The sequence below is a fragment of the Dipodomys ordii genome, unplaced genomic scaffold, assembly GCF_000151885.1.
Source record: "Dipodomys ordii isolate 6190 unplaced genomic scaffold, Dord_2.0 Scaffold14, whole genome shotgun sequence".
Lineage (NCBI taxonomy): Eukaryota > Metazoa > Chordata > Mammalia > Rodentia > Heteromyidae > Dipodomys > Dipodomys ordii.
In genome coordinates, this window is record NW_012267230.1 from 6,702,842 (window position 1) to 6,728,501 (window position 25,660).

General features: G+C 51.6%; 2 protein-coding genes across 3 annotated transcripts in view; one reads left to right on the top strand and one right to left on the bottom strand.

The window, feature by feature from the left end:
* Gprc5b (G protein-coupled receptor, class C, group 5, member B) overlaps nt 1–20,474 on the top strand; it is a 20,992-nt gene extending 518 nt beyond the window's left edge. The window contains exons 1-4 of one of the 2 annotated variants that reach the window (XM_013011764.1): nt 771–821; nt 9,197–10,227; nt 15,824–16,008; nt 17,362–20,474. In XM_013011764.1, coding sequence (XP_012867218.1) covers nt 9,222–10,227; nt 15,824–16,008; nt 17,362–17,406 — 1,236 coding nt within the window. In that variant the 5' untranslated portion in view covers nt 771–821; nt 9,197–9,221 and the 3' untranslated portion in view covers nt 17,407–20,474. Of the gene's footprint in view, nt 1–770; nt 822–9,196; nt 10,228–15,823; nt 16,009–17,361 lie in introns of those variants that run through there. The other variant, XM_013011763.1, reaches the window with a different exon arrangement.
* An 89-nt stretch (nt 20,475–20,563) lies between these two features.
* Iqck (IQ motif containing K) overlaps nt 20,564–25,660 on the bottom strand; it is a 77,748-nt gene continuing 72,651 nt past the window's right edge. Inside the window, exons 11-12 of the mRNA XM_013011192.1 lie at nt 21,177–21,202; nt 20,564–21,053 (exon numbers count right to left, since the gene is read on the bottom strand). Coding sequence (XP_012866646.1) covers nt 21,003–21,053; nt 21,177–21,202 — 77 coding nt within the window. The 3' untranslated portion in view covers nt 20,564–21,002. The remainder of the gene's footprint in view (nt 21,054–21,176; nt 21,203–25,660) is intronic.

Genomic DNA, 25,660 nt, shown 5'->3' on the forward strand with positions numbered 1-25,660 from the left:
CGCGGGGGTCAGCCGCACCTGCCGCAGGGCCTAAGGGCCAGGCCCGCAGCTGGGCCTGGGGGGGGGACCGGAGGCACGGGCCAGGGGAGGGGGCGGAGCCGAGATCCGAGCCTGGGGGACAATTGGGGGGCAGCTGCGTCCCATATGAGGAGGGGTCGTTTCCGTTCCAGATGCTGGGCACTGGAGCCGGGCTACGACTCAGGACTCGCCCTGTGCTGTGTCCTCTGTTCCCGGGGACGGGGAGGGGGGGCAGAGGAGCACTGGGGAGGGAGCCCAGGCCCTCCTTGGCGCGCGGGGGGGGGGGATAAAGGGGGAGGGCATAAGGACGCCCCAGAGCCTCGGGGTTCGTTCCCTCCCCAGGTCTCGCTCTGTTACACCCAGGCCTCGCCAAGTCCCCTCTCCTTGTCCCCCCCTTCTTTTGCTAAGGGGGGCGCTGCTTGGAGCGCAGGACAAAGGCCCCTGGAGTGTGGCGGGCAGCAGCGTCCCCGTCTGGGGCCCCAACACACGCGCCAGTCTGGCTGCGGAGGGCTCCAGGATGGAGTGGGGGGGCACCCCTGCAGACCCCGGGGGGTCCCCCGCGACGACAGAGGAGCTGGGGGGAGGGGCCTGGCACAAAACCCTCCGTACTCTGTGGGCCAAGGCATGTTATTTCGAAGTTTCTTCGGTGGGGACCAAGGGGCTTTGGGAATCGCCCAAGGCTCCGAGTGAAACTGCATGGAAATGCATGCAAATGGGCATGTGTGGGTCCAGGACCCTCCTCCCCGACGGCCTTCTCCCCGAACTGCGGCGTGACACGTCCTCCGCCAGCCCCGACAGTTGCTGTAAGTCTAAAAAAGGGGGGTCAGCTGAGTAGGATGGGGCGGGCAGGGAAGGAGTCGCTATTTGCGGCCCAGGCAGCGAGAAGCTTGGGAGTTCCTTAGAAAGATAAGCTCACAATCTTTATTTGGACAAATATACCAGACACAGAACTGGAAGGGGGGGGGCTGTCAAGCCCAGCCTTGTATAAATTGGACACACACACACACACACACACACACACACACACACACACACCACTAGGACAAGAGATGAAGGGTGTAGATGGATGGATACTGAGGAAGAAGGTAAAATACCTGATCAACATAGCATCTGTTTCCCACAGGGTAGCCAGAAGGCTGAGACATGGTGATGGCCCCAGAAAGTGACATAGAGCGGCTTGGGGGGAGGAGGGGGTCTCCCAGAGGGAGATCTTGAAGCAAGAATGGCTAGGAGGTGGGAATGAGCTTGTAGGACCGGAACAAAGGCCCTCGTGGCTGGAGCCTGTGGGCAGATTTGTGGGGAGGGGGGCCGCTGGGAAGGGGGGGCGTAGACAAGAGGCACCAGCCAGATCTTGCAGTTCTGAGCCATGACAATCTAGGGTTTATTCTGTTTGGGGCAGTGATCCCTTGGAGGGTTTTGAGCGGGAAGCCACAGGAACTGATTTTTAAACCATCCCCTGACCTCTGCAAGGAGACAGACAGGCCAGCAGCTCCTTTTCTCTTCTGCCATCCCGTGAATGGTGAGGCGCCGAGAGGTCCGGCTCCATCCAGCCCCGTGGGGACCGCTCTGAGCCTGGCCTGCCCTGCCCTGCCCTGTGAGCCAATGGGAGTGATGGCTTCCATCCTAAAGCCCCATTCCCCACTCTCAGGCAGTTCTAATCCATCCCAGGCCCTGGGCCCCTCCAGCATTTGCTGGCAGGGCTTGGAGGGGGTCTGGGGGTAAGGGGGGGAGGGTGAGTCCGATTTAGTTTGCAGAATTACAACTCTAAAGGAACCTTCCACGCTGGAACTAACGGGCAGCCAAGGATACAATTTGCATTTAAATGATTGCTTTTATTTACAGGATTGCAGCTGCTTTGCATATTCATGGATATTCATGGGTCACAGAGCTGGTGTTCTTACAGTCCTGTTTACTAACCTAGGAGAGTTTTTACGTTTGAGATTGGGCCCACTCCCCATCCCCCACCCCCAAGAGACCAGTGTCTTAGCTTGGAGAAAGGAAGATTATGGGATGGAATAACTTGGAAAAGATAACCAGCCTGCGGAGGAGCTTCTCCAAGCTGGGAAAGACTCTAGTGTCAGGAAACTTTGTAACAGTTTAATCCAGGCAGCATTGTGAGAATAAGCTAGGGTGGAGTGTAATGCTGGGGTGCGTGGGACACGTGGGGGGGTGTGATGCTCCCAGCCTCATCCCAGGCTTCTGTCAGATGGGGGAGGGAGGACTGAACAGGTGAACTGTGGTGGGATCCGGAACTGGGAGAAACAAAGTCTAGTCCCCAGGTGGCCAGTCCAGTCCAGTACACGTCTGGCCAAGTCACTGGACCTCTCTATCTCCATTGCCCTGAGCTTGCCTGAACAAGAGGTAGCCCTGGCTCCCTGTATGCCAGGCTCTACGTGGAGGCCTTCCCCGGGGTTGGGGGTGGGGTGGGGGACTGCTTGCAGTGATTGTGGGAAGGTAGCACAGTCACCCCCACTGTACAGATCAAGAAACTGAGGCTCTGAGTGGTTATGTAAGTGTCACGTGGTTCTGGCCTCACTCCCACTGCTGTCTTTCAAGCCCAGGAGTCTGATGGGAGTGGAAACTGTGTCATTTATTCAGCTGGGTACTGAACTACTGAGGATGCCTGGGGCTAGGAAAGGCTAGGGAAGCTACGCTCTCTCTCTCTCTCTCTCTCTCTCTCTCGCTCTCACACACACACACATTAACACATACACACTCACATGACCCTGTTCAATTTTTCTTCCCCGCCCTCAACCACCACCATCTTAAGAATGGGTGGAGTTAAGATGCCTCTGACCCCCTCCTCCAGGTGGAGGACTGAATGAATAGCCCTGGGGCCACCAGAATGGCGTGTTCTTCCACAACCCAGTGGGACACTGTTTCTCATTACCCATGGGTAGATGAGGGAGAAAGGGATCCTGGTTCCTAGGTGCCCAGGTGACGGGTTGGCATCTAGGCTCCAGAAGGAGGGGGGGTCTGAGTTCCGGGGTCCCTGGGCTTCACCTCAGGTCCTCTTCCCAGGAAGGCTAAGGCTCCTCTTAAGAATCCCTGCCTAGAATAGTTAAACACGGAGAAAGGCCCAGTGTTTGTGGCTCACGCCTGGAATCTTAACAACCCAGGAGGCCGAGATCTGAGGATCGAGCTTCAAAGCCAGCCCAGGTAGGCAAGGCTGAGAGACTGTTTATCTGCAATAAACCACAAGAAAACCAGAAATGGTGCTGTGGCTCATAGTGATAGAGGGCTAACCTGGAGCAAAAGAGTTCAGGAACAGTGTCCAGGCCCTGAGTTCAAGCCCCATGATGGGGAATGGGGTTCCCCAGGGGATAGTGTACCCCTCCAGGAATCTCCCGTTCACACCTCTGTTGCTTGTTGTGATGGGGAAGCTGGGAGCCACGGTGACCAACACCTGGAAGGGCCCAGTGGTCTCCAGGGGTGGAAGAATTCAGTGTTTCAATTTCAAAGGAAGATCAGCCCATCTTTTATTCACTTAACAGACACTTCAGCTGAGTGTGTGCTCTTTATAAACTACTGTGCAACACCCAAATTGTTTTCTTGACTGGTGGTTGATTTATTGTATTGTATTGTATTTTGGAGACAGGGTCTCAACAGGTAGGCACAGGCTAGGCCTTAAAACTGAAGATCCCCCTTGCCTGCCTTCCAAAGCCGTGGGACACCACTCCTGGCTCTTCATTGTTATCCTAATTCTCACCACTCACCCATGAGGGGGGGGGAAGCACTGTTATCACCCCAATTTCACAGATGAGGAAAGTGAGGCCAAGATGATGAAGTCTCAGAGGGCTAGCAATTATAGGGGAACAGATCTGATGGCATAGGAACTGGGGGGGGGGGGGGGGAAGACCCAGGAACTGGTCCTAACAAGGTAAGCTCTGAGCTCCACCCCTAACCCACAGGAAAGGATTTGAAACTGGGAAGGCTGACTCGAGCCATCTTGGCAAGGCGTTGGGCTGGAAGCCAGCCTTGTGTGTGGCCTCAGGCAGTTTTGCTGTCCTTCACACACACAGGGTCCCTCTGCAATTTCCAGCCACTGCAGGCAGGTCCCATTGCATGGAGAAATGGAGGAAGGAGACTGTCCACCTGCCAGCCGCTCCTGGCCCTCTGCAGAGCGACTGTATGTGTGTGCACACACACGTGCATGCACGCACGCCTTGTATTTAAGAACCTCTCAGTGAGTCACATCTCTGGAAGCGTGGCTGGCGCAGAGGTAATTAGTATGTGAGCTGAGTCTTGCACATTCATTCCCATTTATTCATTACCCCTTTGACGAGCCGCCTGCCTGCATCCCACAGGTTTGGGGTTGGGGTTTGTTGCTGGGGTTTATGCCATCGCAGTTAGGCCTGTCTTAAGGAGTATTCCAAAACCGTAATCTGGTATTATTCCTCATGGGGCTCCTGAGGAGCAGGCTGTTGGAGGTGGGGGGGGGGCAGGTGGCTGATGGTACAGGACTGGGTTTCCTGCCCAAGGGTATGCCCAAGGGGCAGGCTTCTCCGCTGTGTGTGTCCTGGTTCTGGTCCTGCAACCTCTGTGTGGCTCAATCAAACTTCAATTTAAATCTCTCAGACCCTCGGTTTTCTCCTCGATGAAAACATTGCCTTTCTGGATGATGTCAGGATCAGAGAGTGAATTTATAAATTTACTCATTTAAGTTCTGGAACTCAACAGACAAGGGTAGCCCAGGCTTTATCCCTCATGCCTATAAGCCCAGCTACTTAAGAGTTGGAGATCAAGCCGGGCGCTGGTAGCTCACGCCTGTAATCCTAGCTACTCAGGAGGCTGAGATCTGAGGATCGCGGTTCAAAGCCAGCCCGGGCAGGAGAGACCGTGAGACTCCTATCTCCAATAAACCACCAGAAAACCGGAAGTGGCGCTGTAGCTCAAGTGGTAGAGCGCTCGCCTTGAGCTGAAGAGCTGAGGGACAGCGCCCAGGCCCAGAGTTCAAGCCCCACGACCGACCAAAAAAAAAAAAAAAAAAAGAGTTGGAGATCAGAAGATGGAAGCTGTAGGTCAAGCCGAGACTAAAAAGTTCATGAGACTCCACCTCTACAAACAGGTCAGATGTGCTGGTACACATCTATCAGCCTAGCTATACAGAGGGAGGCTCGTGGTCTGAGGCCAACTTGGCAAATATACATATGGAAAAATTACAGAAAGTAAAAAGGGTTGAGTGGGTGGGTGTGTGCCTAGACTTGGGGTCTGGTGGAGAGAAGCAGATCAAAAGAGTAATAAAATAAAATGATGGAAAATAATGACGAAGGTCATAACTGGTGTTTGAGCAGTGGGAGAACGGGGAGGACCTGTTTTAGGCTGGGTGGCCTCTCCAAGTGATCCTCCCTTAGAGCCTGGGCCTGTGGAGGAGCCAGGGACAATAGGCACAGTTGTTTGCCTTGGGCTCCACCCCTTCCAGGCTTGACCTTGGACAAGCCCACTGGCTCTGGACCACAACATTTAACTCCCATCCCATAAATGAAGATAGTGCAAAGAGTTGCCTTGGGCTCATCTATAGATTCTTGCGTGTTGCTGATGGGGCAGACACCCAAGGGTGCTCAGAACATAGGAAGCAGTTACCACGGTGCCACTCAATGTGGAAGAATTTTGAAAGCATCTTTGTTGGCAAGTTCACGTGGCCTTAATTCCCAACAGGGCCTGCTTGGAATGGCAAAAGACCAGACTTGGTTTCAGGCATGGATGAACCCAGCTGCACAGAGTACTAGGCCTCTAGTCTGTCCCTTAGCTGTCTCCTCTGGGTCAGCTTTACTCAGAAAGGCAAGCTGGTCCTTCTCTACTTCTAGCTTACCAACTCCAGCAAAAACACCAAGATCTCTTTCCAGTTATTCTGAGCAAAATTCCCGTGGCTGATTCTTATAGGTCTGTTTGGGGCTAGGACTATCTGAGCCAATCAGTGTGGCCAAAGGGTAGGACTAATGATCTGATTGGCTAGACCTGAGGTGGTAGCTTTCCAAAGGAAAATCAGGGGCTCTCTTTAGAAATGGGAGAACCAAAGGGTTCTACCTTGCAGGGATGGAAGCAGAAAGCATTAGTGTATCCATTTCCTGTCAGAAAGGAGGCAGGACCTAAAGGCCTGGACCCAGCTTCTGGAGCTTTGGGCGTCATCTTGGTGTTCTCATGATGTCTATAGATTTCCTGTTGGAGTTGGAAAGTCCAGCAAGAGCAGCTGTGAAGTCAGGCCAGGGAATAGAGCTCCCCCTGAGAAAGAGAGTGATCTTACTACAGAAGGCCAAGTTCTTGCAAGTGCCATGGGGTGCAGGCCCAAGGCTGCCTGGTTTCCCGGCATCGACCACACCAGCTCTGACTTTAATGTCTAAGCCAGGCTTTTCCAGCTGGCACCCGATTGCCTTCCTGAGCTGGATAACGCTCTGTGATGGAGACTGTTCTTTGAATGATAAAGAATAGGCGCCACCCTTGGTTTCCATCCAACAGATGCCCTCTTTCCAACTGTGAGAACCAAAAATGTTCTTAGGGACCAGGTATGGTGGTTACTTGGGAGATCAGGAGGACTGAGGTTCAAGATCAAACTGGGCAAAAAGTTAAATAAGCTCCCATTTCAATCAATAAGTTGCATGTGGTGGTACTCAGTGCCTGTAATCTCAATTTATATGAGAAGGTAGGCGGCTTAGGTAGAAGGATAGAGATCTGAGGTCAGCCCCAGGAAAAAAGCAAGAGACTCTATCTGAGAAATAACTAAAGCACAAAGGGTTCAAATGGTTGAATACTTACCTGTCAAACAAAAGTGCCCTTTGACATTGCTAAATGTCCCCTGGAGTGTGGTGTGGTGTGTGTGTGAGAGAGAGAGAGAGAGAGAGAGTAAAGTATAAAAGTGCCCTTGGTTAAAAACCACTAGCTGGGGGTTGTTGGATGGGAGGTGGGGGGGGAGGAGAGTGGGCAAGACTCTAGAACCCCTGGGAGACACTTAGAGAGGCTGCCTGGGGTATGTTTACTGAGACTGGCTATGACACATCTCAGTTGCCGCCTGCTTCTAGAACTTTGTGACAAGCAGTTCTGTCTAGAGCGACCTTCTCTGGTGGTATCACATGGGATGTGCCCAGTGGGTATGCTACGGGAGTGATCCCAGGGTGCAGTTGTGAGACATGGTGATGGACACGTTTGGAGGTGTTAGGTGTTAAGTGGGTCGACCGCAAGGCCCTGGCAAGTCTGCCAGTGACATACAGGTTGCGTGTGAACCCAAGAGTAAGTGAGGAGACCGCCAAGCCAGCTCGTCACTGACATCCAAGCTGCCCCTGCATCCCTGAGTTTGCCAGAGTGCTATGCTGGGCTCTTGTTGGAGGAGCCCTGTCTCGCTGAGTGTCTTGCCTGCTTCCTTCGGTTTGTAGGCCAAGGAGACAGCCCCACACCACCAGCCATCTTCTGCATCAACAATGATTTATAGCCAGCCTCCTGGCCCAGGCGGGATCTGAGATGCTCACAGGAAGAACTGAGAAGCAGCCGAGTTGGGTCGATACTGAATTTACTTACGGAAGCCCCAAGGGTGCTACCTGCTGCTGCTGCTGCTGCTGCTGCTGCTGCTGCTGCTGCTTCAGGAGGACAGGTGGCTACAAGCCATCAAGGACTGAGTTAGGCCAGAAATGAGCGAGAGTCCAGCTTCCAGGGTTGTGGCCCCACTCAGAAGCAAGGCATCGGTGGCATGGGGACATGCTCTTCCGTGCCATATGGGACATTTGGTGGTGTCTATAGACATCTTGGATGGGGAAGGTGACGCACACTCCTGGCAGGTCTTGTGAAGGGCAGGGAGGCTGCCTGCACAGGGCAGGCCCAACAACAAAGTGCCATTCTTCCAAGGCTGAGAAAGCCTGGTCTATGGATGAGTAGATAAGGCCCATCCTGCCACGTCCCCCGTTCAGCCACATCTTGCAGGAAGGGAGGAGCGGACAGGAAGGGGGGAGAAGAAGAAACAAGAGAGGCAGCAAAAAGCAGAACAAGCAACAATAATGACAACAACAACAACCAAAAAAAAAAAAAATGACAGGCTTGATTAGAGTGAAGAAAGGAGTGGGGTGGGGACGAGGTGTTCTTGGCCCGAGTTGGCGCTGATGGCCTCAGAGCCGAGCTTGGGGGAGGAGAGGCAGAAGATTGCACAGCGATCTAGAGACACACGGGCCGTGTCCAGGCAGAGGGATGCCGGATGCAAAGAGAACACTTGGGGGAAGTGCATGGGGGAGGCTGATGTGTGGAGGGGCTGCTTGTCTGGGGACAAGAAAGAGAGAGAGAGCTTCAGAGAGTGAGTGGCTTGAGCCTCCAGAGATTGCGGGAGGAAGACGACTGTGTGAGAGCGAGGTAGGGCAGGGAAGGGAGGGTGACAGTGTCTTTTGAAGAGCATTCCTCCTCGGTATCTTGTGGGGGAGGGAAGGGCACCCCCAACTGGGTATCAATCAGTATCTGAGGATGTTTAAGTCATTCCTAGGGGCCTTATATGCTAGGTCCGTATTTGACAAGGGAAAAAGTGGATATAGAGCCCACCCTTCATCTTCCCCATCCACAGATGCCAAGGTTCTACTACCTGCGAGACTCTGCGAGGCTGGAGAAGGTCTCTTATAGGACTCATGGCGGGGGGGAGGGGGTTCACTTGGAACAGGTGTCACTTCCTGAGATCCTGTGTGGTACCCTATACAATGGAGGTCACAATAGGACCTTGCCTCACAGGGCATTATGAGCACTGGCTGTGTCCAGTTGGTAGGTCCACAGCGAGCCATCTGTAACATGTTAGCTGTTACGATTTGGAGATTGATACAGGGGATGTGTGTGGTGGTTCCAGCTCACGGTGCCTAGCCTGTAGCTGTCCTTCTAAAACTTCCTTATTCCCCTTATTTCTAAAGAGGTCGGACGTGGCCAGCAAGTATTGAATTGAATGAATAAAGACATGCAGAGAAGGTGAGTTGGGTCTTTGTCCCAGCTGGGCCACCGGCCACTTGTGATGGTGACTTCAGGGTGGTCGCTGGTCCAGGTCTGGGGTGCAGATGGGAGATGAAGGCTCCGTGAAGGCCACAGAGCCTGGGAGAAAGTGGGGTGTAGAGAAGGTGGATGGGTTTGTGGCAGATCTTCAAGAAATTGGGAGAGAGGGGATCCTCACAATGGTTTGATCTTTCTTTCTAATCATTCCTACCCCATCCCCCTCCCTATTTTCTAGAACATTCCAAGTATCAGAGAGAAAGATGAGAACCCACCAGGTGCTCCCTTTCCTCGTGCTCTTGGTGATCGCCTCTGTGGCCTCTGAGAACGCCAGCACATCCCGGGGTTGCGGGCTGGACCTTCTCCCTCAGTACGTGTCTCTGTGCGACCTGGACGCCATCTGGGGAATCGTGGTGGAGGCAGTGGCCGGGGCGGGCGCCCTGATCACGCTGCTCCTGATGCTGATTCTCCTGGTCCGGCTGCCCTTCATTAAGGACAAGGAGAAGAGAAGGCCGATATGCCTGCACTTCCTCTTCCTCCTGGGGACCCTGGGCCTCTTCGGGCTGACCTTCGCCTTTATCATCCGGATGGACGAGACCATCTGCTCCATCCGCCGCTTCCTCTGGGGCGTGCTCTTCGCGCTCTGCTTCTCCTGCCTGCTGAGCCAGGCGTGGCGCGTGCGGAGGCTGGTGCGCCACGGCACGAGCCCGGCCGGCTGGCAGCTGGTGGGCCTGGCGCTGTGCTTGATGCTGGTGCAGGTGATCATTGCCACCGAGTGGCTGGTGCTGACCGTGCTGCGTGACACGAAGCCGGCCTGTGCCTACGAGCCGATGGATTTTGTCTTGGCCCTCATCTACGACATGGTCCTGCTGGCCATCACGCTCGCCCAGGCGCTCTTCACGCTGTGCGGCAAGTTCAAGAGGTGGAAGCTGAACGGGGCCTTCATCCTCATCACCGCCTTCCTCTCCCTGCTCATCTGGGTGGCCTGGATGACCCTGTACCTCTTCGGCAACATCATCATGCGGCAGGGAGATGCCTGGAGCGACGCCACACTGGCCATCACGCTGACGGCCAGCGGCTGGGTCTTCGTGATCTTCCACGCCATCCCCGAGATCCACTGCACCCTCCTGCCACCCCTGCAAGAGAGCCCGCCCAACTACTTCGATACATCGCAGCCCAGGATGCGGGAGACGGCGTTCGAGGAGGATGCGCACCTGCCGAGGACCTACATGGAAAACAAGGCCTTCTCCATGGACGAGCACCATGCAGGTAGTTGGGGAGCACGTGTGGGCCGCTCTGGCATGCCGACTTCGGGGGGCCCCCCTCCTACCTCGCTCCAGGGACAGGTGTCTAAGTTCTGTGGCTTTGGGCTGGTTGCAGGATCTCTCTGAGCCGTAATTGATATAATAGGAGTGAATGAGAGAATGGGTTTCACAGAGCTGTCCTGGGAGGCGGCATACAAGCACCATGCCCCTGGAGGGACTGGCATGGAGCTTGCCAGTCCTGGTTGGGTTCTTTCTCCCCCCCAAAAAAATCAGACTGGGGGGCAAGGCATTATTTGGGGTGGAGAGCAAGATGTGATGACAGGTCATCTGGAGTGGGTCACAGACAGTAGGGGCTCCATGCTGCTTGGGAATCCTTTGAGGACACGCATAGAATGTGTCCCCCAGCTGGCCCACCACAAACACCTGCTTCCCAGTTACAAGTCCCCAGGACTCCTGAGTGGGCTGAGCAAGTTCCGCTGGGTTCTGGGATTGGAAGGAAGAGCCAGTGGGACTTGAGCAACATTGTCCAGGTACCTGGGACTGCACGTCCCTGCTGTAGCCCTGACTCAACACCAAGTCACAAGTCAGGATCTACCTAGGGGTCCAGTGCATGACCCAGCATGCTCCTTGGAACTGTCATGTGAAAGGAACTGGCTAGGTTCCTACACCCAACATTAAGAAAAATAACCTGTCCGGGCATTGGTGGCTCACACCTGTAATCCCATCAAGAGGCTGAAATCTGAGGATTGAGGTTCAAAGCCAGCCTGGGCAGGAAAATCTATGAGATTCTTATCTCCAATGAATCACCAAAAAGCTGGATGTGGAGGTGTGGCTCAAGTTGGTAGAGTGCCAGCCTTGAACAAAAAGCTGAGGGACAACACCCAGACCCCTGAGTTCAAGCCTAAGGACTGTAATAACAACAACAACAAAAAATGAGAGCTGGTAGGTATGGTAGTGCATGCCTGTAATTCCAGCTACTCAGAAGGCAGAGGTTAGTAGGATTGCAGTCCATGCCTAGTCCGGGCAAAAGTGTGAGACCCTATCTGGAAAAGAGAGAGAGACAGAGAAAGGAGGAGAGAGAGAAAGAGGGGGGGGGAAGGGAGGAGCAAAAGGATGAGGGAATGACTCAAGTGGTAGAGTGCTTACCTAAGATTAGGCACAAGGCTGTGAGTTGAGCCCAAGGGTACAGCTGGGGAATAGGACCCACAAGGAGAGTTGGCTGGGCATGATGATGCACATCAGTGGAAGGCAGAAGGCAGATGCAGGAGGCTGGAGTGTGGGCAGTGCCGTCCCACGGGGTGTTTAGGTCAGTGTTATGGTGGCCATGCCAAGGTCAGGAGCTCCAGAGCTCTGGGAGCCTTTGGACACTGCGGTTTTCCATCAGGCACTGGGATTTATTTTCTGATCTTTCGTGCAGTAAAAAAACTCTGCTGGCCTCCGCTTCCCACAGTAGCTGACGCTGCACCAAGCATGATTTGTTGTTCGTCCAGCTTTTGGTCAGTTAACTCTTTGCAGGAATAAAAAGAAAACTTCCTATATCCACACTGAAATGCCCACACTGCACCCCACAATCTGTTAATTCCATTCGAGCCCTTCTCAAAACCCTACCTCTCCAATAACCTTGGGTATTGTCAGATTTGGGGGACGAGGGGAATAAGGTTTACTGGGGTTTGAACTCAGGACCTCACACTGGCTAGGCAAGTACTCTACCACTCAAGATATGCCTCCATACCCTTTTGTGTTTTGTTTTGTGTTTTTGATCCCTCCTTGGGATCATCCCCAGTGCGTTGCCAACAAGGTTCACAGGAGCAAGCAGAGCAGGCTTGGGTAAGGAAGGCCCTTTACCTCCGGAGGCTCACACAGAGAGAAGCCTAGATGGTAGAAGGTCTAGATGGACAGCCTTCATTTCAGAAACCCTTGCTCTGCTGGCAGGGGACCCATATGGGCATACACCTTTGCCAAGGTAGGCACAGCTGCTGGCATCTGTGGTACTGACTTCAGCCAGTTTAGGAACCTGGCCCCCATAAGGGGGCCTTACCCCTGAGCCCACTGGACTCAGCCCAGGAGCGGAACTTGATCGTGTTTCTCTGGCTTCTGAAACTTCTGGCCAGCCTTTTGGCCTCTCTTCCTTTAAGAGTGTGTCTGAGGTGGGAGGAGGGGCTGTACCATGGTGGCTGAGCCATGCCCAGGCTGCGTCATACCCAAACCTCCCTCAGCTGGAACCCCAACAAACTCTCGCTGCACCAGTCTGTTCCTTTTTGTTGTTATTGTCCTGGGGCTTGACCTCGGTTCTTGGTCGCTGTCCCTGAGCTCTTCAGCTCAAGGCTAGCACTCTACCACTTGAGCCACAGCGCCATTTCCGGTTTTCTGGTGGTTAATTAAAGAGTCTCATGGACTTTCCTGTCCAGGCTGGCTTGGAACTGTGATCCTCAAATCTCAACCTCCTGAGTAGCTATGATTACAAGTATGAGCCACCAGCGCCCGACTCTGCTACTTATTAATAAGAGTCCCCAGGGTATGTGATAAAAGATTAAAATAAGTCTCAGATCACATGTTAGGAGACGTTTCCGAGCCATAGTAAATGTTTATACCTTTTAAGGGTGAAGTTGTAGTTTGAGTGGTAGAGTGTCTGTCTGGTAAACTTGAAGTCCTGTGTTCAAACCCCAGGACTACAAAAAAAGGAAAAAAATAGTTTACCTTTCAAGGAGCAAGACAGAGAATGTGTTATTTCTTCTTCTCTTTGAGGCTTTGTGCTTTAAAGATCTCATTAGAAGCCAGGTGTTCATGGCTCACACCTTAATTATAGCTACTCAGAAGGCTGAGTTCTAAGAATCACTGTTCAAAGCTACCCCAGGCAGGAAAGTCCACCAGCCCAGGAAAGTCTATGAGCCTCTAATGTCTAATTAACCAGCAAAAAGCTGGAAGTAAAGGTCAGGCTCAAGTGGTAGAACACTAGCCCTGATCAAAAAAGCTAAGGGACAGTGCTCAGGCCGAGTTCAAGCACCAGCACACACACACACACACACACACAAACACGAATGCACAGTTCACACACATGAGATCTCATTAGGGCAAATAAACTGGACCTTTGCTTCCTGCCTGGCAACACAAGAAATGTCTGGCATTCAGTCTATGTGCTTTTTGGTTCCATGGGGGATCCCCTATGGGTGAGCCAGAACTCAGTGCCTTTCAGCTCTGGCCCAGGTTGGGAAGAGTGTTACTCAGGCCTCTTGAAGCCTGGTGCAAGTTAGTAATTTAGAAATCCAATTTGAATAGACAAAGGCACTAAAAAGAAAAACAGCAACCTTCCCCTGCCCCAAAGTTACTGGGCAGCAGGCTTCAGGAAGGATTAGATTCAGGAGACTCAAGTTACAGCAACATTTTCTCTCCATCTCTCGGTTGCTGGCATCAAGACAGCCCATAGCTCCAGAGTCTGGGAAGAGAGATAGGTGCCAGGAGGCTGGTGCAAAAATCCCAGCTTTAACTTTGATTGGACCTGAAGGCCATTACCTAAACCAATCAGTGTGTTTGGAATAGGAAGAGAGGAATGCTCTGATAGGTCAGACCGAAGTCACATAATCACCTCCTCAGATAGGGAGAAGGCAACAGTCAGGAGTCTAGAGTGTTTGGGAGGGATATTCACCAGAGAATCACAAATAGCTACTACAGAGAGAGGGGCACCCTACCTCTGGCCAAGGCACCCCACCGGTGAACAAGAGACTGGAACCTTTCTGTCTGTGACAAGAATGTGTTTGTAGGCCAAGTCTCTCACCACATCTACTGAGGGTTCATTTCCTTTCTGCTCCCTGAGGCATGAGATTAGCAAGAGTCTATAGATGGGCTTTCCCATTCTGTGCTTTTCCCAGCAGCCCCCCAGAAATCCAAGCTGTCTTGTTACATTTTTAGCCAGCAAAGTGTCTATTCTCAGAAAAAAGTGAATCCTTTTTCAGTGAATTGTGTGTGTGTGTGTGTGCGCGCGCGCGCGCGCACGCACGCTAGAATTGGGGCTTGACCCCAGTGTCTCAAGCTCTCTTGGCTTTTTTACTCAGTCAGCACTCTACCACTTGAGCCATAGCCCACCTCTGGCTTTTTTCAGGTTCATAGGAGATAAAGAGTCTCACAAACTTTGCCGCTTTGAACTGCAAATTCTTAGATCTCAGCCCCCTGAGTAGCTAGGATTACAAGCGTGAACCACTGGTGCCCAGCTAAGATGAGTATTTTTCAATGAAGATGATAAAGATACCATCCTATAGTTGATAGGATTCTTGCTGTTGCTGTTGCTGCTGTTATTGTTGTTGTTGTATGTTCTACAGTGCTGGGGATGGAACCCAGGGCTTCATGCATGCTAGACACGTTCCCTATGGCTGAGCCACTTCCCCAGTCCTAAGAACCCAGCATAGTTTTGCACAGTTCCGTGGGCTTCTGACAAATGCATATATCCTTCTATAGTGCCGTACTGAGTGTTCACGGCCCTCAGATGCCACCAGGTCCATTCAGCCACCCCTCTCCCACCCACTGCAGCCCTGATCTAGATCCTGACAATCAGTAATCTCCACCTGTCTCCATAGCACCGTCCTTTCTAAAAAATGACATTATTGGAACCACACATTACAAGGGTAACACACTGGATTGTTTCACTTGGAAGCATGTGTTTCAAGCTCCTTCGTGTCTTTTTCATTGTACTTTTTTTTTCTTTGTACAAAAAGGAAAACCCTCAAACATTGAGTTCTATTGGCTCTTGCCTGTCATCAGGAGGCTAAGATCTGAAGATCAGGGTTCAAAGCCAGCCTGGGAAGGAAAATCCGTGAGATTTGTCTGCAGTTAACCAGCACAAAGCGAAGTGGAGCTGTGGTAGAGCACCAACCTTGAACAGACCAAAAAAAAAAAAAAAATTAATAGTGACCAGGCCCTGAGTTCAAACCCCTGTATCAGCACAAAAGAAAAATCAAAAAAGGAAGTCTCACTCCCAAAGTAAAGCAACAAAGCAGAGTAGGATCTGTCCTCCTGTCAAAGGGAGAATGCTGACTTATTTTGTCCAAGGCTGCCTTTTTGCTTTCCCGTTTCAAAATAAGCCTACATACATGGGCGGGTCGCTTTCCCACAAGGACAGACACCGTGGTGCACTTGCTGACTCTGTTCTCAGCCATCCCTATCTTTGCCTGCTGCATGGAGACAGCGACTGCCAAGCCTGTCACTGACCTGAGCCCCTGAAGGTCTCCATTGTGCAGAGAGGCGAAGGACTCTTTTGTGAAAAGAACCTGAGGCACCTGTCCCTTAAGGGGCCTGCATGGGGTGGAGAGGGTCAAGGTTTAGCCCTGGCCTTCTCTCACTCTGACCCTCATCCTGGACTCTACAAACTTCCCAGTCCCACTGAGCCAGGTCAGGTGGTAGAGAGGCCGAGAACAAAGCTTGTTTGTGACTTCTGAATCAAAGCTTGTGACTAGGGGGAGGAGCTACAGTGGTGGGCAGGCGGTGGGGGTGCCAGATTGGACTGTGTCCCTGATGCAGGGAAAGAAAACCGAATTGTCTCTCTTTTTTTATGTTGTCCTCCTGCCAATCCCTCCCCCTTCTCTCCCCTCCCTCCCTCCCTCCTTCCTCAGCTCTTCGCACAGCAGGATTTTCCAATGGCAGCTTGGGAAAAAGGTCCGGTGGTGGCAGCATGGGCAAGAAACCCAGCGTCACCACCGGGAAGAAACCAGGTGTCTTGGGAAACCAACCAAGCGCTCCGTTTAGAAGCAACGTGTATCAGCCAACCGAGATGGCCGTCATGCTCAATGGAGGGACTGTAAGTATCTAGGTGTGAGCCTCAGTGTCCCATTCTGTGTCCACAGCTGCTTTTGGCAGCTGCTTTTTGGGGACAGGCAGCCCTGCCAGCTACCTGCATGCAAAGCTTCTGTTTCATCTTCCCCTCTGACCCCTTTCACCACACACAGAACATTCACCTCTGCCCACTCCTTCTTTCTTGGGATTCTTTTTCCCAGTGAATTTCCTAACTTCTCTTGGGGAGAGGCGACATGAATGAAAAGCCCCCAATGATAAGAATCTCCCTCTCAGATTTGGCTGATGTCCACCTAGATAAAGCCCCCCCTCTCATCACCACTCTGGGTAATGTGTCCTAGCTGGGTACTACCCTCTCCCAACTCCCTGTAAGAGACATCTTGAAGAACTGAAGCAATGACCATTTGTCTTCCTCAAAGACAAAAGCTGTTTACTATCTGATGCCAAACAGATCATCAGCAGAACTGTCGCCCTCTCCGTTTTTGCCTCTGTGAAGTGACATCATTTTGCTTCTCCAGCAAACCAAAGATGCTCTCTCATCCTTACATTTATTTTCCAAACATAGCTACATGCTTCTTTCAGCAATGACCCATGAGCCAGTTTACATATGTAAATTGGATTGCCATTCTTTATTTCACATGACCATTTCATAACAACCTGAGTTGTTTTGGGGTTTTGTTTTTGTGTCTTTCAATGGAAGTCAAGGATGGTTTGATCTTGGGTGGGGAGCTTTGTCTTTTCTAGCCTTCAAAATGGAACCTGCTTGGCCCTTGTTCACATTGGTTTGGAACAAGCACAAAAAATCAGTCACAGATTTGTGTTCTTAAAACCCCTCTGCAACCCTCTGAGTTTATTGTCCCATTAAGGAAAGTCAGGATTCAGGAAGCTTTGGCTTGTGTCCTAATAAGTATGGCCAGAAAAGGCCAGATCTATCACAATTAATTCCTCCTTGTCCTTCAAGGCCAATGTGGAGAAATAAGTACCAGGTCTTAGAATGGGATTAAGTTAGAAACTAAGGACACACCCAGTGGTAGAGTGCTCAGAATGCTCCAAGGTGTTGTATTCCATCTCCAGCACACCAAAAAGGGAGGGAGGGAGAGAGGGAAGGAGAGAGGGAGGGAGGGAGGGAGGGAGGGAGGAAGGAAGGAAGGAGGAAAGGAAGGAAGGAAATGGAAGAAGGGAGGGAGGAGAGGGAGGGCCTGGGTAAGGAAGCATATTCCTAGGTCAAAGTAAGATAAACACCTCCACCCCACTCCCACCCCCTACCCCCGGGGCACATTGTGGTAAGGAGGTCAGCTTCTGACGTCATCTTTGCCAACCACCAGAGTTCTCAGTGTGTTACCCTTGTGTGTCATTCCAGATCCCAACCGCTCCGCCAAGTCACACTGCAAGACACCATTGGTGACAGACTTTTCAGTTCCAGAGAATAAGAATCTCTCTTACCGATTTTATTCCCTGGCCGTGTCTTTCTTGAGGGAGAAATCAGTAACCGTAGCCGACCCAGGCCACCTTGCAGCCAGCCAGGAGATGTGAAAATCCCAGCCAAGGGATTTCGTGTAAATGTGAACCCGGATGAACTGAAAAGCTAACACTGACTGCCCCGCCTCCCCCCCCAACACACACACACACACACAATGCTAAACCAACCTATCTGTACACACTGAAGCAGAGCTCATTGCAAATAGTGTTAGGGCTCACTCAGAGATGTGGCTAGGAAGAGAGGTAGAATAAAACCAAATTGGGCCCGGCCGAAGTTGATTTATTATGGCAGAGGAAGGTGGGGAGACACCTTTCCACCCTCCTCCAACGAGGCTGGACCCTAGGGGGCCTCTTGGAAATGACCTAGTTGCTGAGCACAACTCCGAGCTTGCCTGTGGTTGTTACATTTCAGAGCTTAGAAGTCTATGGGAGTGATAAGCTGAACCCAAGCAAAGCATGGGGGAGCTTCATAATCAGTAGTGGTGGAGGGACGCTGGCGCGGGCCAAAGAAAAAATACTCTGTGGGCCTTGAAGTGACCAACTCACGGAGAAAGTGGTGACTCTTGCTGGAGCCTTATTGCTGAGGCAAGAAAAGCAAGCCCCTCCCCCTGCCTATTTGGGCAAGCAATGGCACCTTCTCCCTTAACCATCTCTTATTCCTGCACTTACAGATGCCCCTCTAAGACCTTTCCCAATCATATTCTCATGTCCATGTCAAATGCTCAAATCAGATCAGTCACCCAGCTTGAACCTACCATCCTCTCCCCCCAACCTTTTTGGAGACAGGTTGGAAGGCCAGGTGCCACAGCAGCCTTTCTGTGATGATGTCCCATTGTTCCCCCACTCCCCTAGGATGGAGAGGTGTGGTATTCTTCTGTCCAGCAAATATGGCTGTGGGGAAGGTTCCAGGGTAGAGTGAACCATGTGAGGGTTTCTTACTTCTGGAGGGGGGTGGGAGGGTGTATGCACCTTGGGTTTTTGTTGTTGTTGTTGTTATTTTCTTTTTTGCTGGTTTCATGCAAATGGCTGTCCTCCAAGCCCATTTTGCTTCTGTCGTGATGCCCATCTGTCCTGAGCAAGTCATTCCTTTGTTATTTGGCATTTGCAGCATCCCAGCCATTAAAAGCCCTGTGTTCTGTGCACTGTTTGGCCAGCATAATCGCCAGCACCCATTCAAGGCAAAAGAGTTTTTAACCTGACGGTGTGGAATGTAGACACAAGGGAGGGGCCTTCTGCATCTAATCACTATGTTGCTTTTTCTATACAACTACCCATAAGCCTTTAACCTTTAAACAAAATGGAAAAAGAAAAAATAAAAGGGTTAGTGTTCGGAGGAAGAAGGGAGGACGTGAGTCCTTCAGAAGCCAGTACATCTGAGCCAAGTATGTTTTAATAAACCTGATTTTTTCCCCCCATCGGGACCCTAGTCTTCTGCTGCATCCCCCTTCCCTACACAACCCTGCCCGTCCTTGCAGACCGCTGGGGAGATAAAGGCCAGTGTGGTCAGCCATGTATGGCCAGCCTGTGGCTTTTCCTGACTGCTCGTGTATTTCCATGCATGGGGGCAAGAAAGCATGGCACTGACCTATTACTGACCTATTACTCCTGCCTGACGCCTCAAGCATGTGTTTCCTCTTAGAGAGCTCCCATCATGCCTCAGGCTGAACTGAGGGTCTTGGGGAAGGAGGGAGTGCAGCTAGGGTGGGACTAAGGGAGGTGCATGTAGACTGTGCGTTGTGAAAATGTAAACACTCGCTGAGCACTTGGGGGCCCATCCTGGTGGAGGCGGAGGACACCAGCAGTACACCTTCTCCTGCCAGGAGATGGTCGCCCAGCCCCGCTGTCTGGAGTCCTTTGGAGCTTTCTGATGCCATCCGTGACTCACCCAGACCCCCTCCTTACAGAAGGGGGGAGTTCACCCCATCACAGTGGAAGTGAACGCGGGACAAATGGCGATCCGCAGATCATCTCTGAGCCGTGGGAAATTCCTTGAGACCTTTAGGGTATTTGTTTTTCCTTTTCAAATCTCTTTGGTAGGTTAGTGCGCCTCTGGGTTTTTGTTTATTTTGGCTTTCTTCTTCTTCTTTAGGACCAGGGTGAGCTGAATGTTCTCAGGATGGGTGGAGGTGGGAGTGAGGGCAGAGGGAGAGATTTGCTATTCTTGCCATGGTTCAAAGTTCAATCTGAGGAGTGCCAGGAACAGCTCTTCACCACCCAGAGCCTGTGGAGGCAGCACCCCCCACCCCAACAAAGCTAAAGTACAGACTGGCCTGTCTTTTTAAGATCTGCTGGTGTAAACAAAATGGGGGGGGGGTCCTGCCACCACAGCGGCATCTGTGAATAATCCCCAATTGTAAGCACAAATCTTCACACATCCGGTTAGTGACAGACATCTCTTTGGGACTATCCTAGCCACTCCTGTCCCTTTTATGAAGCTTGTTCTATCTTGGGGTGAGGGGCCCAGAGAATGAGCTCTGAGATTTTACCATTTAACAGACAGGGAAGGCCCTGTGTGCCTGCTGGGTTGCAGGGTTTTGATTCCCTTGTTGAAAGCTGGGCATCCAGAGCTCCCCACCCCCAACCCCAGCACAGATGCAGTCAGGGCTACAGAACAATTGTAGAGTAGGGACAGCTTCTGGGTTAGCCAAGACTCAGGCTGAACCCCACATGAAAGGAAGGCTCTGTAGCTTTGATAGGCGAAGATGTTAGTAAAGATGCCAGCTGATGGCGGTTCTCGGCAGGTGCTTTTTCTTAATTGATCCAAGAGCTCAGGCTCATTTTGATAGATAATATATATTTATTAAGAGCACTCACGTGTGTTTTATAATGTTCCTTGATTTCCCCTTTGCTGACTCGCATATTCAGAAAAATAAAAATCATTCAAGAAGCTTCAAGACAATCAATATGTACCATACATGACTGTAATATAAATACTGCAGAGTTAAAAAGTTGTGAAGCATGGGCAGATAGGTTTTATTTTCAAAATGCTGTTCTTAACCCAAAAATAAAGGCTTTACTATTTACACAAGACGTGTGCTAGCTTGTCGAAATCACCCACACTGGGCCTTTTGCTGATTCTGGGATTTTTTTTTTTTTTCTGAATGGGAGAATCTTGGTTCTCAGAGGAAACTGCAGAAGGAATGAATGCAGTAAGTTAATTTATCCGTAATAAAAGCAAGACTTTAATACTTTGGGGCCTAGACAAGGGAAATTCTTCGTGATCCTTGTCTGGCTTTAAGTAAGCCTCATGTTGAGCTGGGAATGTATCTTGGTGGTCCGGTCGGGCAGCTGCCCAATACCACAAGAAATGAACAAAAGAGAGATCTGACACTTCAAAGTACAGATCGTTTTGAAAGCGGGAAAAACAGTGACACAGCACCTCATCTCCAGTGTGGATGAGATTCCATGGTGTTTTGAACAGAGGCTGGCAGGGGATGCTCCGGAAGCAGTAAGGAAGTATCAGGATGTAGAGAAACACTTCCGGATGATGCAGCAGGCGAGGCCTCCTCCCCACTGCTTACACTAAAGCTTGTCTGCCACAGATCCTTTCTGGGCTGCACTGAGCAAGTAGTTCTGTTAATTCGAAATGGAGAGCACACTGGACATCTTCCTGGCCTAGGATAACCAGTGCGCTAGCCACGAAGGGGAAGAAGGGGCGCAGAGTTAAGGAGATGAAATTGTGGCTGCATGTACCTCCTCCTCGTCCTCCATTTTGCATTTCACTGCAAAGAGATGAAAGAGAAAAGTCAGGATTGGCTTCCACCGGTGGGCATATCAGCTTTTGGAAGCTGGGAGGGGGTGGACCAAGCCCGTGGCTGAGCATCTGCTGGGTCTCCACTGTGGAGGCACAAGTCAGTTTCTGCATGGTTCAGGCCATTCTTTTTTTTTTTTTTAAGTCCTGGGGCTGGAACTCAAGGCCTGGGTGCTGTCCCTGAGCTTCTTTGTGCTCAAGGCTAGCGCTCTACCACTTAAGCCATAGCTCCACTTCTGGATTTTTCTGAGTAGTTTATTGGAGATAAGAGTCTCACGGACTTTCCTGCCCCGACTGGCTTCAAACCATGATCCTCCCATCTCAGCCTCCTGAGTAGCTAGGATTACAGGCATGAGCCACCAGCACCCAGCTAAGGCCATTCTTAATCCACTGGGAAATGATCAGACACACAAACTCAGGACCCCATTCCAGAGGTATAGAATCAAACGAGAGAAGAGGCCCAGTCCCCTGCATTTTAACAAGGCCATCAGGGGGGCTCTAATTGGTGCCACATGAAGTTTTGAGGCCTACTGAGTACAGGCTGTCTACCCTGGCTGCTGATAAGATTAAGGGGTGGGGTGCCTGAGTCTCACCCCAGAAATTCCACTGCCACAGGCCTGGGGTCCTGCTGACAGCATCAAAGCTGTGGGTGGCCAACATGCAGGCAGGATTGAAAGAGACTGCTGCTTTTGGTCTTCCCTTTAAAGAAACGTGACTAGGAGACCCTCAAAGGAGTCCAGAATCCTCTGGGCGTCACCTCCTTTCCTGCTGGCTGCCTGTGAGTATCAAAACTTAGACTATTGGAAAGACATTGTCTCTGGTCTACCACTGCAGAGGGCACAGGTGGCTGTGAGAAGGGGGAGGGGGACAGGCTTCCAGGAGGAATTCCCAGCCCTTGGGCTTCCTCCTTTAGCCTGAAGGAACAACTTATCTGCTTGCATTGGTCTAGGGCTGCATCCAGTCCCTGCCACCCCCTACACTGGCGCACAGGCAGGACAAGGAGGGCACTGCAGATGTCTTTAGCAGGGGAGGCGCGGAGGGCTGAGCTAGGGACTTCTGCTCTGTCCAGGCAGGAGCTGAGACCCACCATCTAGCACAGAAAGGTTGGAAAGAAAAGTGGCAGCCAGGCTTCATGGGCTCACGCCTGTGATCCTAGCTACTCAGGAGGCTGAGATCTGAAGATCAAGGTTCAAAGCTAGTCTAGGCAGGTAAGTCTGTGAGGCTCTTCTCTCCAACTAACCAGTAAAAAGACAGAAGTGGAGATGTGGCTCACATGGTAGAGTGATAGTCTTGAGCAAAAAAAATTCAAGGGTCAGCATCCAGATCCTGAGTTCAAATCCCAGTAGCAGCATGTACACACACACAGTGACAATATGGTCTGGCAGTGGAACTATGCCCATGCCCAGACCCTGCCCTACACGAAGACGTCAGCCTCTGCGGGGGCTAGCACATGAAATGGAGCATGACAGCGGACTCCATCCAGACCTGTGGGCCCTACGGAGCCCTGCACACAGGAACTCAGAGCCTGTGTTCCCTGCCAATGCCACACACAGGTACCTGTGGCAGGAATTAGGACGCTCATAACCACAGGAGCCCAGGAACATCCAAAATGTTCATCAACAGCCCGTTGGATAAGCACACTGCGGCTTGCCTGAACAGGGGTCGTGAGGCAGTGGGTGTGAACAAGCCTGGACCCAGATTAGCTCAGGAAGACACTGGGTGGGAATAATATATAGAGTGCAGTGGGCTCTAGTTCCAGAAGATCTAATTGTTAGGTTTGTGTATAAAGGTGAAGAGAAAGGAAAGATTGCCATCCGAAGAATCTGGGGAGGTGGCTCCATTGCTGGGGCTGGTGGCACATGCCTGTAATCCTATCACTCAACAGGCAGAAGTACAAGGATCACGGGCTTGAGGCCAGCTTGGCTGCAGGGAGGTCAAGGCCAGGCTGAGCTACACAGCCACATGGTGTCTCAGAAACACAGAGGCATGGATGGTGTGCTCCCTTCCTTGGGTGGTAGCTACAAGCTCAATTGTTTTATGGTATGTTTTATTGTTGCTAACGTGTATCTATTTCACCCTCCCCAAAAGATGAAAAGAAGGGAAAATGCCAACCTGTTCCTTGAAATTAAAAAGCCAACCAAGGGGCTGGGAAGGTGGCTCAGTGGTAGAGCGCTTGCCTTGCATGCATGAGGCTCTGGGTTTGATCCCTCAGCACCACATAAGCAGAAAAAGCCGGAAGTGGCGCTGTGGCTCAAGTAGTAGAGCACCCGCCTTGAGCTGAAGAGCTGAGGGACAGCGCCCAGACCCAGAGTTGAAGCCCCACAACCGACCAAAAAAAAAAGCCAACCTGTAAGCTGGGTGCCAGTGGCTCATGGCTGTTATTCTAGCTACGCAGGGGGCTGAGATTTGAGAATCGCAGTTCAAAGCCAAACCTGATAGAAAAATCTATGAGACTCTTATCTTCAGTTAACCAAGAGAAAGCCAGAAGTGGAGCTTGGCTCAAGTAGCAGAGTGCCAGCCTTGAACGAAAAAGCTAAGGGACAGTGCCCAGGCCCTGAGTTCAACCCTAGTACAGGCAAAGAAAATTGAAAAACAAACACAGAATGGCTGGGCACAGTAGTACACACTTGTAGTCCCAGTTGTATAGGATGCTGAGGCAGGAGGGGAGTAAGAACCCACCCACATGGTGGCTGAAGTATAGTTTCTACCTTGGCTCAAAAGATGTCATTGTGGTTGGCTCTGTACCCCAACAGACAGATGCCTCGGTGCCCCTGAGCCGTCCTTGTCCCCTGTGGCAGGCTGGTGCCCAGCCGGTTCCAGAAGAGCTGGGAGAGTGGAAAATCCCGGAGAGATGCGCCAGCCCTTCAGCTTGCATGAAGGGAGAAGCGACCGCAGGGCCCTGCATGCTGATGAGGCTGGCTGCCTGTCCCGGGTGTCCGTCCTCTCCTGCCACAGCCCAGGAAACAGCCTCCCAGCCAGGGAGGAGAAGATGCTATGGGTCAGGCAGCGCCTCACCACACAGGCCACAGGGGGCCCCCACAAAGCACCACCTGGGGCAGAAATCCAGGCTCCCAGGCCCTGTACCCGATGCAAAGGCTGCCTCCCAGGGCAGGGTCTGGAGCCACCATGGCCTGGGGAAGAGCTCAGTACTGGGTCCAATGGTGGGGAGGGGAGGGAGGGGCAAGTTAAGGAACGGCCTCTGACTGCAAGGGCCACTGGGACAAGCTAAGGCAATAGACTGGAAGTGGTTCATGATGGGTCTGATCAGAGTTAAGCACTCAGTGAGTCTCAGCTGTCTTTATTCTCAGGACATGGTGTTTCCCTCAAGGAGCTCCAGGTCTAGACAGAGAAGCAGTGCCACAAATGGAAACTCTTACTTAGGCTGCTCCCAGACTGCAGAGAGAACATACTTCTAGAACATTCACAACAGTGCTAGGACCTGAGGCCATGCAGGGGACTCAGCCATGAGCTCAAGTCTGCAGTCTGTGTAGGAATCCAGAAAGGCCAGGCATGGTGACTCGTGCCTATAATCCTGCCGGCTCAGGAAGCAGAGATCAGGAAGATCAAGGTTGGAAGCCAGACCTCGGCTCAATCAATAAGCCATGCTGTGGTGCTTCAAGACTTTAATCCCAGCTGGTGGGAAGGAGAAATAGGATTGAGATCTGAGGGTAGCCCCAGACCAAAAAAACCCCACTATCCTATCTAGAAAATAACCTAAAGGGAAGAGATCTCTGGGTATGGTTCAACTGGCAGAGCACCTACTTGAAGCCTTTAGTTCAAGCCCTAGTATTGTCAATGTTTTCTTTAATTTTTACCCAATGATTACTCATTTTGCAGGATTCTAGGTAAACTATAAAATGTTTCCACAGGTTTTTTTTTTTGGGGGGGGTTGTTTGCTTGCTTTTGGTTCTGGGCACTGAACCCAGAACCTTGTACATGTTAGGCAAGTACTCTCCCACTTCAACAATGCCCTTAGGCCTTTTTCAGGTAGGGTCTTATCTTTATTCAGGCTGGCCTCAAACTGTGATCCTCCAGTCTCTGCCTTCCAAGATTTCTATGGTGTTTATTGAGCCCCAGACACATGTATCGATTGAATGACAGGGAGGTGAAGGCTGGCCTCCCCACCACAGAGGTAAATAGCACCAGGTCACACTTGGGTGGAGAGGCTCTCAGGCTGAGGGTCAAGGTCAAAGTCTCACACCTAGGGCCACCAGAGCAGCAAGAACATAAAGACGGAGCTAGCACTACATCATCATCTAACACAAAAACAACCTAAACACCTTTCCTTCTCTAACGTCTGCTAGGCTAGCCCCATGTTGCCCTTACTACATAGTGTCTCCAGAGACTGGACACCCTTCGAAAGCAGGGTGAACATGGTATGAATGAACACGGGCAAAGCCCGCCAGAGCTGGTCCTGTTGACTTTGTTT